The sequence below is a fragment of the Primulina eburnea genome, unplaced genomic scaffold, assembly GCF_022965805.1.
Source record: "Primulina eburnea isolate SZY01 unplaced genomic scaffold, ASM2296580v1 ctg561, whole genome shotgun sequence".
In the NCBI taxonomy this organism is placed as follows: domain Eukaryota; kingdom Viridiplantae; phylum Streptophyta; class Magnoliopsida; order Lamiales; family Gesneriaceae; genus Primulina; species Primulina eburnea.
Genome location: NW_027331349.1, coordinates 90,041 through 104,738, shown reverse-complemented (window position 1 = coordinate 104,738; position 14,698 = coordinate 90,041). Strand labels below are relative to the sequence as shown.

Here is a 14,698-nt window from a genome sequence, read left to right as displayed (position 1 = left end):
TTGTACAAGTATTTGTATAAATCAAAATCTTCTAGTGGATACTACCTGAGGTGGTAGAAGTGGTGACGTGAAGCAGTTGAAGTCTCCGAACATCCATAAACATATCTTGTTTATTTAATCGATTAACTGTTGTTTTCAAACAGTCTGGATCAGTTAGAGTATCCGTCAGTTTAGTTGTCACCATAAATGAATTGATGAATGCAAAACTAATCTACCTTTTTTTCAGTTATTCGGTTTACATAAGTTAAAATGTTTTCTAATATAGCAGTCTTCTTCATGAAGGATTACTTCGAGTTTCTTCTGCTTAGGTTTAAAACCAAACTCGATTTAATTCATCGATGTTAACATTCTTATAACACGAGCTATTGCAGCTCATTGGAGAATGTAGTGTTTGAAATGCCTTCGAAGGCACTAGCACACTCGATCCTTCAATTGGTATCAGAGCTAGTTGTTCTAAGAAGAACATTTGAATAAACTGTGTTTTAAAATTTATTAATTTAAAATAATGTTAAAATCTATTTAAAAGTATTTATACAATTTTCAAAAATATTTGAAAATATTTATATGTCGCTCTTTAGCAAAGAGTTGAGAGGATTGGTTCTGCAGCTAATGTTGTAGCCACTTCTCTAGATTCTTAGGTTTGGGGTTTTAATCAGCCTGCAGAGGACTGAGAATCATCTGCAAAGATGAACAGCTAAATTGCTCGATGAACAAGATTTCAGTTGCAAGCCTACCAGGTAAGCTGTTCTTCAGACGAAACTCATCCATGTTGGGATGTTGGTCGATTTATTCACCAGCTGAATTCCACGTGAGCCTAGTCAGAGTCTGCTCGACCAGTTGGGTAAGCACATGGGTTAAGTTCAAAGCAGTTTAACTTGTTTCTCTAGCAAATTGAACTCATGACCGATGCAGCATTTCAAGCAGTCAAGCAACTAGTTGATGTTATATCCAGTTCTGTCACATAAACCGACCGATATATGATGTTGTTTAAAATATGCTATTGTTGTAGCAAATTTTCTTTTTCAACTGATGTATGTACTCAGATGTATATACAAGGAAATCTATTTAAATAAACATGATGTTTATTCAGCTGTGTTTCGTTGTGACTGAATGGATATTTCTAGATTTCTTGTCTACGATGCTTGAATGATTATAACCTCTGAATCAATGATTAGCAAAGTATTTTTCAAATACGGGCTTTTACTCAGTCTCTGAAGGGGAGTTTTTCTTTTACCCTCAAACTGAAAAATCGTTTTTCAATCAGTTGTTAAAATTCAGTTGTTGAGAAGAATTCTTCCTTTTTCATCAACTGAAAAGTGTTTTATTAATTCTGTTTATTTTCAAAGAGGTTTTCAATTCAGTTTTGGAGAGGAAGTTTTTCTTTTATCATCTATCTCTAAATAGCTTTCAAAACTTCTTTAATTAAGTTCTTGAGGGAGATATTTTAATGATGTTTGAATGTACTAACCCTTAAACTGAATATATTGTGCTTAACTGCTCAAGTTTTGTAATCATAAAAAGGAGGAGATTGTTGGAACTTTTCAAGTTCTCAATCTTGATTTTGATGTTAACAAAACTTGTTAATTTGTGTTACTAATAATCTATCTTAATGTGTAGAAGCTAGTATCAGTCACGATCTGTTTACATCGCAAACTGAGGACTCAACTGATCGCACAAAATGAATCAGTCTAATTGTTAAGTCAATTGAGCCATCCAGCTGATTGTCCAGTTGATAGTTGGTTCAGCAGGAGAACCTCAAAAGCCTGGCTGGCCGAAGGATTGATCAACTGATGAAGAAACTCAGCTGATCAGTTCAACTGAACGAGAGTGAAATCAGTTCAACTGAAGAGTCAGCTGATTTCACCAGCCCAACTGAAGATCAGTTCAGCTGACTAGTTCGAAGCATCAGTCAGAATCTTTCAGCTGTAGATGAAGACAAACTCTTTATGAGGATTCCAGCTATACACATAGGTACAAAGTAATTGTCCAGTCAAAGGACAATAATGGACGTTGCATCAGAGCATTCAAGACAAAATGTTTCAGAAGAGCAGTTGGAAAGTCGAGACACAAAGTCCAAGAAACGAATTCGAGATGCAACGGATACAATAATTGAGTCTAAATGTACAATTTTCCCGCTTATATAAAGAGAAGATCAGTGAAGACTCAACATACAGAGACAAGAAGCTTCAACGCAAATACAAGAGAAAAGAAGGGCACACACATTGCACATCAGCTTTCAGAAGCAATCAGCCCAGAGAGAACTCTTCACAGCCATATCAGCTTAGATAAGAAGCTTATTTCCCTCAGTGTGTGAGAACATATTTGTTCAGTTCTCACACACACACACACAACACTCTCACCCCCACTCAATACAGTATTTCACAAAGACGTTAAACTTGTGTATATAGTATTTCTCACATAGACGTAAAAGAAGTGTTGGATGGAAGGTGTTGCCTTCAGTCTAAACTAGAAGTTCAGTTAGGCAGTAGGTAAGTCCTAAGCTGAGTGGGTTTTTACAAGTAGTTGTATAAATCAAAGTCTTCTAGTGGATCCTACCCGGGTTGGTAGAAGGGGTGATGTAGGAGCAGTTAAAGTCTCCGAACATTCATAAACATATCTTGTGTATTTAACTGATTAACTACTGTTTTAAACTGTTTGGATCAGTTAGAGTATCTGTCAGTTCAATTGTCACCATAACTGAACTAATGAATGCAAAAACTAATCTACCTTTTTTTTTTTTTTTCCAGTTATTCAGTTTACATAAGTTAAAATGTTTTATAATATAACAGTCTTCTTCACGAAGGATTACTTCGAGTTTCTTCTGCTTGGTTTTAAAACCAAACTCGATTTAATTCATCGATGTTAACATTCTTAGAACACGAGCTATTGCAGCTCATTGGAGAATGTAGTGTTTGAAATGCCTTCGAAGGCACTAGCACACTCAATCCTTCAAAATGAAATAAGCAAGTCGCACTTAATGGTTAACTAGCAACCGAGGCACACGCGTTGCGTGTGTCATGAATATATGAGTCTAATATATTAAACATTTATGATACTATAACATCATGCACCGTAATTTTTTGTATCATGAATATATATTTAAAATAAAAAAATTGAACATTTAAAATATGTATTAGCAAATCAATGTCATCAAACTTACCAAAAACATGTCAGATCCAAAGGTTGCAAGCCATAAAAAAACTCATAAAATAAAAACAAAGAGACAAAAAATTACACGAATTATGCGCTAAACTCATGAAAATAAGTTTAGTATAAAGTAAAAATTATATGTTTAAAACATGCATTAGCAAATCAATGTCATAAAAATTACTAAAAACATGTCTCATCCAAAGCATTCAAGCAATAAAAAAACCCTTTAATATAACAATAAAAAGACTGAAAATTACACTAATTATATTTTAAACTCAAGAAACCATGTTTAGTCTAAAGAAAAAATTGTAATTTTTAATTATGCATTAGCAAATCAATGTCATAAAAATTACCAAATACATGTCATGTCCAAAGCCTTCAAGCCATAAAAAACATATTAAGTAAAAATAAAAAGACAGAAAGTTACACAAATTAAACGCTAAACTCATTAAACCATGCTAAAGTCATACTAATATGTTAATCCATGATGTAAGAGTTGGAGTTAGAATTTGTCATGTCCTGCATAAAATTATAGACCAAAAGTCAATGGGTTAAGACACAACATAAATCTTAAGTCTTAACCTCAATCCGTTGCATATCTCACCTGGGTAGATAGCATTGTTCTCATGTAAGTTGAAAGGCCCTAGAAAAGAACAAACCATTAATCACTCTTGGCAGTTGGAAGGTAAGTCACCAAACTTGGAAAAGAAGGAAGTCAGTTAATTTCGAACCTGCAAAAAGTCTCATAATTGAAAGGGGGCATAATCAGGAGTCACGCTGCTTGGGAATCCCTGCATTGACACGATTTTAAACAAACAAATTCTAATTCTTAAGAAATCAGGCATATTCAGAAAGAATAATATAGTTTAAACTCACATGGTTCTTGGCATTAGCCTCTTTTACATTTGCTCGGATAAAGATCCAATTTTTTTAATATAAACACTTAAAGGTAATATTTTGTCTCCGAAAAAGACAATTCAAGGTTGAATTAGTAGGTTTTGATCCCAAAGGAACATGAAAAAAATAGATCAAAAGTTTAACACATTAATAGGAGTATAATTGCTAAACCATAGTAATTTAGAAGACTAAGGGGTTTAAGAGGGGAAGTTATGCAGAACAAAAGGAGGAGAGCTTGGAAAACAGAGAAGTTATAATTATTCGGCCTTCATCTTATTACTCAAATGTAACCACTAACACATAAAACAAATTGTAACCAAACTATGGCCTCAAAAACTACTTATAACTCAGAAAAGCTTATTTTCGTAACATGTTAATCGTTCATCTATATAGCCATCGAGGCACACGCGTTGCGTGTGTCATGAATATATTGAGCTAATATATTAAACATTCATGATATTACAATATGCTTAAATTACGATGCATGTGCGGTGTTGTGCATGAATATTAAGGATAACATGTCTAATAATAAGTATGCTAAAAGATAAAATTGTGCAAAGACTGAAGAAAGTTAAAATAGTAAGTTTATCTTGCGTCACAATTGAAACGACATAACTATTGATAACATTAAATCATACACAAAATAAAAATAATTTTCATCCAATTAGCTATGGTGGCCATCCAGCTGCAACCTGTTCTCCTTCTACGGCTTTAGGAATATTTGCCACTAAAGGAAAATTGTTAGCAGCTTCAGGGGCTTCTATTTTATTGTCATATTAATCATCTCTAACCCTTCTTGATCCGTTTACTTTTTTATCAATCAATGCAATTCTTACACTACGATTCTCCAAGTTCTCCTTCAGACTAAAGCTCTCATATCTTTTTGAGGAGATAGCTGGAGCCGCGCGTAATTCTGATTTTTTCCTAATCAATTCTCTTTGCTTAGGACTATCCTCACTGTCTATGTTTACTGAAGAAGCTTTACCACACACACAACCCATAGTTTTCACCAATAACAAACAAACCCCTCTCCCAAACTCTAAATAACAGTCAATTCACTGTATAATATCTTATATATTTCTCAGTTTTCAGAAACCCGTGAAGGAAATGGCATCCATCATATAATTCAAGTGAATCCAACCACATAAATCAAGACCCAATTCAATACAAAATCGAATACTCTCATGCAACAACCGACCGGAATTTGAAATGAAAAATCAGCTGCTTCGACAATTCAAAAACACAAACCAAGGAGCCATAATTTACGCCATAGCTTCACGCAAAACAATATATTGAAAAAGAAGCAAACTTTAAAACTAGGATCCAAAAAAATAAATTACCAGAATCTCGAACAAACTCAAATCGGGAAAAAAAATAATGCCTATTCCGAGAAATTATCAGACTGCATTCACCATTCCAATTCAGTTCCAAAAATATTGATATTAATAATGTAAAGGTAAGTTTATACAATAGCATGGAGCATTTAGATTCTAGTTAGGAGTCTAAAACCCACAACGCTGGATAAGAGCATTAAGTTGAAGCATAAGACAACCTGGAGGGCGCAGTAGTTGCTAAGAGAATGCAAGAATCCGTCGCTTGCATTTTCTGTAATCATTTTGGACATTGCGTCTGGATTGGGGTTTAGAAACTGCATAAATTCCAAATGCTAAACATTAGGAAACGTGTGAAGAGTCCATCCATGGTAATTTTTATCAGTATATGAACTTTTCAAATAGTGTTAAGTGACCTTATGAAAAAGGTTCAGCGGCAAAAATTTGCGGCAAGAGTTCACTAAATCAAATACCTGTCGTATGCAACCAACAATTCGGTCAAGTTCTAAATGTTTACCTCTACAATAGGATAGCAAATCAAATTCATGAAACTCCACCCGATCAAGTAAAGTTTTTTTCTGCCCTTCATAAATAGGTTGGCCATTCTCGTCTAAAGAATTAAAATATAGATTTATCCAAGAGATTTTTACTGGTCTTGGATTAATATCATTGTACCCAGTTAAGGAACATCATTTGCCATATTTATCAAGTTTCCAGAAAATATAAGATAAAAACCATTGTGCCTTAATTGGAGAAAACTTATATGAAAAAACTTGGGTATTATAAAAACAGGTAGTGTATCATCAAAGAATCCTTACCTTCAGGTGTGACCATTTTCCAGCAATAGCTATGGATATCCATCCATTTCCACTACCAAGCTCGGTTACAGTTTTGTACTTTAAAATAGAGTCCGGATGCCTGTTAAGTCCTTCAAAGAACGTGAAGGACCAATCATCTGGGACAAAGATATTGTGTATCACCATCATGGTAAGTTTCTTCCTCCTCTGAAATCCTGTAACATATATCATGTATTTAACGATTACTGTAAATATTCGTACATAATTTATTTTAAAAAATTTACAATAAAGAGAGTTGAATTACTTACACTTTATCATTCTCTATTAGGTAGCAATACCTCTTTGAAAACCACGTTTCTTGTGAATACACCATTTTGACGCTCTAAATTCCCGTCTTTTACCAAAATTTTTGTAGAATTTTGTGAGACTCCTCTCGAAAGTGCCACATATAACTGACCGTGGCTGAACACATGGTTACGCAAAAATATGCCAATATTTGGGATTGTTTGACCTTGTGCTTTGTTTATTGTCAGAGCAAAACTAAGCCTTATCGGAAATTGTCGACGTGTCAACTCAAATGGTAATCCAGAATTATCTTCACTTTTCAAGGGCATTCTATGTAGAAAGTATCTGTTACCCTTGTGAGGACCTGTTATGATCTCAGCATCTATAAAATTTCTACGAAGAATGCGACATATCAATCTTGTTCCATTGCATAGACCAAGTTCAGGTGCAACATTTCTCAAGAGCATGACAGGACTCCCTACTTTCAATATGATTTTATGGGGTGGCAAACCACTTGGACTAAGGGAATTCAAAAATTCTTCTTGAAAAAGGTTGTGATTGTCGTCTTCTACACTATCCCAAGATGTATACTCTTTTTCCTCTCCAGGAAACTTGAGAATGAGCATTTGATTAATATTGTCCACATCAACATTTTTTGGTGTGATGATTGCTCTATCAACCATATACTTTTCATCATTAACATGATTTATCATATTAGGAAAAACAGAATCAATCAACATCTGAATTGATTGTTCACCTTCCCATGGTATGATAATTGAATCTGGTAATTTTATGAAATCACGATTTACAGTATGTTGCAATCCATCACCTACGCGCAAGAGAAATTGCGAGAACTCAATATCTTGAGCAGATCTCATATTTTGTTGAAGGTGTATTATCTTTACGCAATTCCAGAATGTTGACCTTGAAATACTTGCAGCAATTTGTTCTGCCTTTGACCCTCGTTTAACAACGGGTAACACTTGTCGAAAATCGCCACCAAAAACCATTGTTTTCCCTCCAAATGGTATTTGATTTTCCATAATATCTTGGAAACTCTTACTGACAGATTCAAAAGCATATCGATTTGCCATTGGAGCCTCGTCCCATACTATAGCTGATGCACGTCTTATTAGATCTGCAAGTTCTGTCTGTTTTTTTAGTTTGCAAAGAGTTGATGCGGTTGGTCTAAGTGGAATTTGAAAACGTGAATGTGCAGTTCTTCCACCTGGCAACAATGTCGCAGCTATTCCAGATGTTGCTACCGCAATTATTATTTTACCCATTTTTCTTAAATGTGCCAACATTGAGCGGTATAAAAAAGTCTTACCAATGCCTCCAGGACCATCAATGAAGAAAAGTTTTGATTGGTTATGCGTAATACTTTCTATGATGGTGTCAAATGCAATCCTCTGTTGAGCATTCAAACGTTCAATAGATCTCAAATCATCATCAGAAATATGATAAGAAAGCTCATCCTCAATTATTCTCGGTAGTGGTGCGTCTTCTAAAAACTCAGCACTTATTGATGGCAAATCAAAATCATCAAGGTTGATTTTGTATTGATGCAACAACCTTCGTATCTCAACCAATAACTTATTGATGATGAAGTTACTTGATGAAATTTCTCTGCCATAATCTTCACACATGCTAGGATGGAACTCATCCCAGAGTTCTCGAACTGTTGTTGGTTGACAGAACACCAGTATCGATACAAATAACCTTCTCAATGAAGATGGCATTCTAACAGATCGTGCTTCTTCCAGACATTGTATTACATAATCATCCTGTCTGAGAAGTCCGCGCATTTGAGCAGACTCCTTAAATGTTGAATACGTTACCCCATTCACAGTCATCAGATCTTCAAAAGATGTCGGGCCCCTGACATGATTTAAAAGGATACAAAGATAAAACCTCTCACCTTCAGATGGCGACACCACATATACTCTTCCAACCACTTTATTGTTGCTTCTTCGACGAATCCATTTTTTCCCAGATTTTATCCATGTGTAAAATTGTGGAAATTCTCGATATAAATACTTTTCAGTCATGTCAGGTTCACAATTTAATTTGAAAAATTCTGTAAGCATAGTCTTAGAATTGTCATCATCTGCAAGTAGATCACTTACGCGTTGTTGGGGGTCAAAATAAATCAGATGTTGGTTCGGTGTATGTAATTGTAACCTAATGACTGAAGGATACATCCTACTGAACTCAAATGAGAAAATTCGCCACAATGCTTCGGGTGCAGAAATCCATCTTCCATCCACGTACTGTTGGATTTCATCACAATTTTGTCCATTTCGTAACTATAGTGCAACCCGATCAGGACCTTTATGGATGTACTTATATATGTACTTGACACACTTAATCCCTCCACATACTTCAACATTAATATGACAATCATATTTTAATAAAAGCCAGGGATTGTACGGGACAACCCAACCATTATCAATGAAAACATCGTCATTGTTGGGAATTGAAACTTGGCCACCTTCACGTCTTCGATACAAAGGGTATGAATCATTTCCTCGAGATGTGTATTCCACAAATGGCTTTGGAAAGTTCTTCTTGCATTTACCATTTACCATGCATGGACAATTAGGATTGATTGATCCACAGGGCCCATGTATCATATGGTGGACAACTGCTTTGTGTAGGTTGGGCTCTTCTATTTGTGAAGGTATTTCAGCACGTACAATAGAGTCAAAGTGGTCGGGAGTAGACAACTTGTCATTATTTTCAAATATGACCAACATATGAACGTGAGGAAGCCCTCTTTTCTGATACTCAATGACGTACGAATAAGAACGGACCTTACCTAAAACCCCTCTATCCACAATGTCTTTCTTAAATTCCTCAAATTTTGACCGAAATATCCTCGTAATCAAATCCGGACGGTCTTGAGGTGATTGCCCAGGAAATAGTTGATTTTTTATCTCATTCCAATTCGGATTGCATGTCATTGTAAGCATTAAATCTGGTTTTCCATATGTTTGTACCAAAGTCATGGCATCTTGATATCGTTGGTACATATCACGTGGGCTACCACCGAAAGATGATGGCAAAACAATTTTGGTACCAATATTTCCTGTATAATGTATTTGATAGATATGTATAAGATGTGAATTGTAACATATATGTGAAAATGATAATCAAATCATTAAGTTATTGTACAATATTCAAATCATTAAGTTATCGTACCTGCATGATTTTCACCTCCATGTAAACAATCTTGCAATCCTTGGTAAAGTTCTGAACATATATCGCGTTGATTTGAACGTATCCATCGTAGTCTCTGTGTTTCAATCTTTACGTAGTTGTCAACCACATATTGTTGAAGTAGGCGACCCCCTCTAAGAATCAAAGATGGTGAATTTTCTCGTATCTGGTTAAGAAGATAACTAACACTATATGAGAATTGATGTAAATTTAAGTTTAAAATTTTTCTATTTATTAAAAAAAAAGAATAAAGTAAAATATTTTTTTCACTAACCTGTAGCATATACGCATAGTAATTTAAGCATGTTAATCGGGTACCATTGATATTTCGGCTATTTAAGTCCCAACCATATGTACCATATGGCAGAAGGAGGGGATATTGTAAAGGATCATAATAGCCAACTACATCTTGAATGTTGATAAGGTTTCCACCGATTCCTTGTATGGTAATATCTCGATTGCTCAAAGTTTCTGCACACTCGTTGTCAACAATGACGGCTGCAACTTGAGATGTTGTAGGTAAACTATATTGATGTTCATTAGGTTTTTGCTGCCTGATGATGAGCCTACAGTTATGTATGTCTTGACATTTGCCAATTTGTCGAAAAACGTGCACAAATGGATTGTGTTGATCAAGAATGTTTTGTATCTTAAGCAGCAATTCTCGCCTTAGTTCTGGATTTTCATGAAGTCTGTTGTCTATATCATGATCTGTGTCTACAATCCACATCTGCATGTACCTTGGCCTACAATTCTCATTTGGTAGAAGACTTCCAATCGAGTGATATATTGATCCCTGGGCACGAAATGTGTAAATTCCATGTGTACCGGTTGTTAAGGACTCATCTATATTGACTCCCATCGATGTAAAAGAGAAAACATGATTGTATGCCCTTATTAACCGCCGAAAATGTCTGCCTTCCTCGTTATCTGCAGCATACAACTCTTGCAATTCAATGGGAGAAGGGATAGCATCCAAATTTGTGTTTCCATTTCTACAGCAGAATTGTGATGTTTCACCATGAAACAGTAGAGCTTGGCAATGTATACAAATTCTTGGGTCAGACAATTTCCACCGATAATTTATCTCACTTTCACTGAAATTTCTTGCTAGGTTACGATATCGACGTGGACGTGGATATCGTTGTATGTTAGTAATCACATTGTTTTCATTGAAAATGTTTCCTGCAAAAATTCGCAGATTAATATCGAAACTAACAATTTTAAAAATAGTTGTTGCTGGAAGTAAGTTATGTAGTGGAAAATTATTATTATAAACAATTTGTAAACTTTGTTTTTAAAATTAATCTAGTTTCCAAATATATGACGATGTATATTGCATATTGCAAAATTCCAGAATAATCGTTTCTCTCATATATGTTAATTGAATTTATGAAATGCATACATGGTCTGATAAAAAAGTCATTTATTTTCTAGTTTATGTTTGAAAAATTTACCATATTCTGAAATAATATTTATTTTATTTATATGAAGTTATGAAAAGTATGAGTAATTATTTTAAATAAATTAAATTTTGTTGTACAAAACTTTGAAAATAAGACATTAAAAAATGTACAATATGTTTGAATTATATTTACATGTTTTAGAATATAAATTTTTTAATGTAAGATGCTTCCTAGTTAATTTTTAAATCAACTTCTGAAACATTTAAAATAGTAAATATTTATTCAAAAAATATTGGCATTTAAAACAAAAAATAAAAATCAATGACCTGTTTGATCCACTCTTATTGAAGTCATTAAATATTAAACGTCGAATGTGAGAGAGTAAATTGAAAAAAGATACAGTAATTATTTTTTTTTAAAAAAAAGTACACATGTATGTCACAAATAGAATACCTTGAATAACAGAATTTGGCCTTGGTAGACACGTGCTAGAACTTCCACGTTCGTAATTTGATGTCAAAGTACGAAAAGATATTGGCTCTGAGCGACAGGTTTGTCGCACTGTAGTGACATCAACAACTGTCATGAACAACCAATGTGTAGCTTTTTTTAATTTGGTAGAAGTATTTGAAAATGAGAACTATTTGGGATGTTTTGTACAATACATCAAAGTTAATAAATGATTGTTTCGCCAGGAAAGTATTGTTCAACATTACATTGCGGATATAATTCCAAATATTGGAAAAGATACTTACGATTTTCATCGATGTTATGAGGCGATTGTTGAATCATTGTAGTTGGTGCAACAAAATTACTATTACCAAGATTAGACTCATCTGGAATTGATGATCTGTCGTTATCTTGTCTCCTTCGATAATTTGATCGACGTCGAGCAAGGTAAGATTGTCGTCGTTGTTGGGTCATAGAATGTATTCTTTCACGTTCGTTATGCGTTAGCATCTGTCGTCTTTCATTGATGTAAGAGCTAGAGTTAGAACTTCTCACGTTCTGCATAGAATTACAGACCAATAGTTAATGTTGTTATTAAAATAAGTAAATAATATTGGAATACATTTAAGGAAAATTTGAATGAATATTTTTTGTATCTTCGTACATGTCATTGTCGTCAACTATTTGAGGCAATATTTTACTCATAAGTCATCATTTTTGTCTAAATATGAAATATTAAAAATATATATATGATTGCTATTGTATCATGTTGATTGTTCATGAATGTAATTGCTTAGTAAAATATAAAAATATGTTGATTTTTTTTAAAATTTTCACAATACAACATTAAAATGTTGACTTGAAAATTTGCATTAAAAAAATTTCATACCTGCGTAGACCTTTGTTGTTGATGTGTGACGTTATTGTTGTTTGGTGTATGTTCTCCCGAACTCGTGGCTTCCATTTTCCAATGTGCAAATATCTGCTAGAGAAATGTATTCTCATTCCATCAAATTCGAGCCAAAGCGTCACCTAAAATACTGGATTTAAAACCAAATAGCTAAACTATTTAAAGAATTTTGAAAATGATGACACAAAAAATGATAAATTTAGTGCAAGTTGTTAAGAAGTATTAGTAAACAAACATTTTGAGAATTAGAAGATTAATGTCAATTTTTTTTTATAGGAAAATGTAAAAGACATATGCAAGGTAGAATCATGAATAATGGTCCAAAATTCGCGTAATTAATTGAAAGGTTAAGAAATAAAACTGCATTTAATTTTCCTGCAATAATTTAAAAAATGTAAGTATATCCATAATCCAACAGCTATAAATAAGAATTAATTCATATGTTTAACTTTTTAATCGAGAATAAAATTACAGATAGTAGCTTCCGTGTAAGATTTTATGGTCCTTTTTAAATAAGTTTTTTAAGTTTCTGTTGCAATTTATTCTCTACTTTATTTTTGCCGAATTAAACTCATTTTTTTTAGGGAAAAAAAAAACAAAGTATCTCCTTTTTACAAATAAAAATAAAAAATTCAATCTTGAAAGATCAACATAGAAAATTAAATAAAAAAAATAAAATATATCCGTAGTTACGCCAAGTAACGTGGGTAGGCAAAGAGAAAAAAAGAAACGTATGGAAAAGAAATTAATATACCTACGATAATTGAAAGGCACAATTCCGGCGACGATATTCCGGCGATCTTCAAGAACATAGGCATGGCGAGGTCGAAATGGGTCCTCGGGGGGTTGCACCACCCGCCATTGTCGTTGGGCAGAGCGTAGTTGGGAGGAAAGAAATTTGTGGCCGTCACGAAAATGGAAGGGCTTCCTGCGTGACACCACTGCTTCTCGTTGGCGCTCTTGATCTCGAATAATTTATGAGTACTTGCAAACTGAATACAAACAATCACATGGCTACTATAAATCATGTTAGCCACTCAAACACATACACTTTTGAATAATTGAAACTCTTGCGACAATACATACACGAAATGCTTTCAGAAAGCATGTAAGAATTGAAATGGAATTTGTCAGAACAAATGAATTTCACAAACCCAATAGAATTTACCGACTCCCAAAACAAATGAATTTCACAAACCCAATTTGAATTTCCCGTAAAAAATTTGGTGTTTGAAACAAAAACAGTTGAATTTTCCGAAACCCAAATTCCGGAATCGGTATTTGGATACGAAACAGAAATTTTAATAGAATTCAAAATTTTGACGATGCCAATGATGGCTCCACCATCGTAATCGAAAATATGACTTTTTTTTACCACGACGGGGAAGGTTTTATGGTTGCTTGATGAGATTATCACATTCTGGTTATCAGAGAAAAAGAAGTTTGTTAACTTTTCGCATTTGTTGCAGTTATCATCCTAGCCATCTTTGTGTCTAACTCCCAAATTTGTCGAGAAAAGGAAAACACAGATAGCCACATACATACAAAAGGAACGAAAATTGCGAAAAGACGGAATTTGATTTCAATCTTTCTCGATTTACCAGTGAGCATGAGAATGGAAGATTCTGGAGACTGGAACTTTTTGATGAAGAGATATCTCATGCACTTAGACAGAAATTTGGGAGTTAGGATTGTAAAATGAATTGACTATTTGTTCCATTCTTTCACTTGCTGCGGAGATGGTTGAACAGCTTCATTTTATGAAGTGGATGTCCTGTTGTGTGCCGCTTTAAGCAGTGGGAGAAAATAAATAAAGCAGCGGGTGTTTGGTTTGTTGAGGAAGTGGAGGAGGAAGCAACAACCATGAAGATTTGCGGGTGTGTTGTTATAGAAAATCTGTTTCTGGATTTTTTGTTTCTGAAATTATTTGTTTTGTGAGTTGGATTTGAGGGAAGAAGAGAGGAACGTGGGATTTCAAAAAATCTGATATGCTTTGATTTGATTGAAGAAGAAAGGAAAGTGGGGAGAAATTAAAAGGAGATGCGGGGCATTTTTGGGTTTTCAAAAACAGACCAAATACAATTACTATAAGACTCTTAGCTTTAATAAATAGTAAAAGATTCAGTAGATTTACTGAAGTCGAGCCCAGCATTGGCAGATTTGCCAGTGGTTTGCGAGTTTGCAGATGTTTTTCCTGATGAGATTCCAGGGTTGCCTCCAGTTCGAGAGGTTGATTTCAGCATAGATCTT

General features: G+C 34.1%; 1 protein-coding gene across 10 annotated transcripts; it reads right to left on the bottom strand.

The window, feature by feature from the left end:
- Positions 1 to 3,502: 3,502 nt before the first annotated feature.
- On the bottom strand, positions 3,503 to 14,445 carry LOC140821408 (uncharacterized). Of its 10 annotated transcripts, XR_012115730.1 has the most exons (12): positions 13,203 to 14,445; positions 12,428 to 12,520; positions 11,844 to 12,096; positions 11,542 to 11,667; positions 9,957 to 10,867; positions 9,665 to 9,848; positions 6,197 to 6,390; positions 5,795 to 5,851; positions 5,600 to 5,695; positions 3,882 to 3,941; positions 3,755 to 3,793; positions 3,503 to 3,669 (listed from the first exon to the last, which is right to left on the bottom strand). XR_012115730.1 is itself a non-coding variant. In XM_073181893.1 (11 exons), exons 2-10 carry the CDS (start codon positions 12,500 to 12,502, stop codon positions 3,894 to 3,896), a joined length of 1,944 nt encoding a protein of 647 aa, XP_073037994.1. In that variant the 5' UTR covers positions 12,503 to 12,520; positions 13,203 to 14,445; the 3' UTR covers positions 3,503 to 3,793; positions 3,882 to 3,893. The 10 variants fall into 10 exon arrangements, 7 of the variants coding, with proteins under 7 accessions (XP_073037994.1, XP_073037995.1, XP_073037993.1 ...); XR_012115731.1 differs by lacking the exon at positions 5,795 to 5,851; XM_073181893.1 differs by having other exon boundaries at positions 3,503 to 3,793.
- Positions 14,446 to 14,698: the final 253 nt, after the last annotated feature.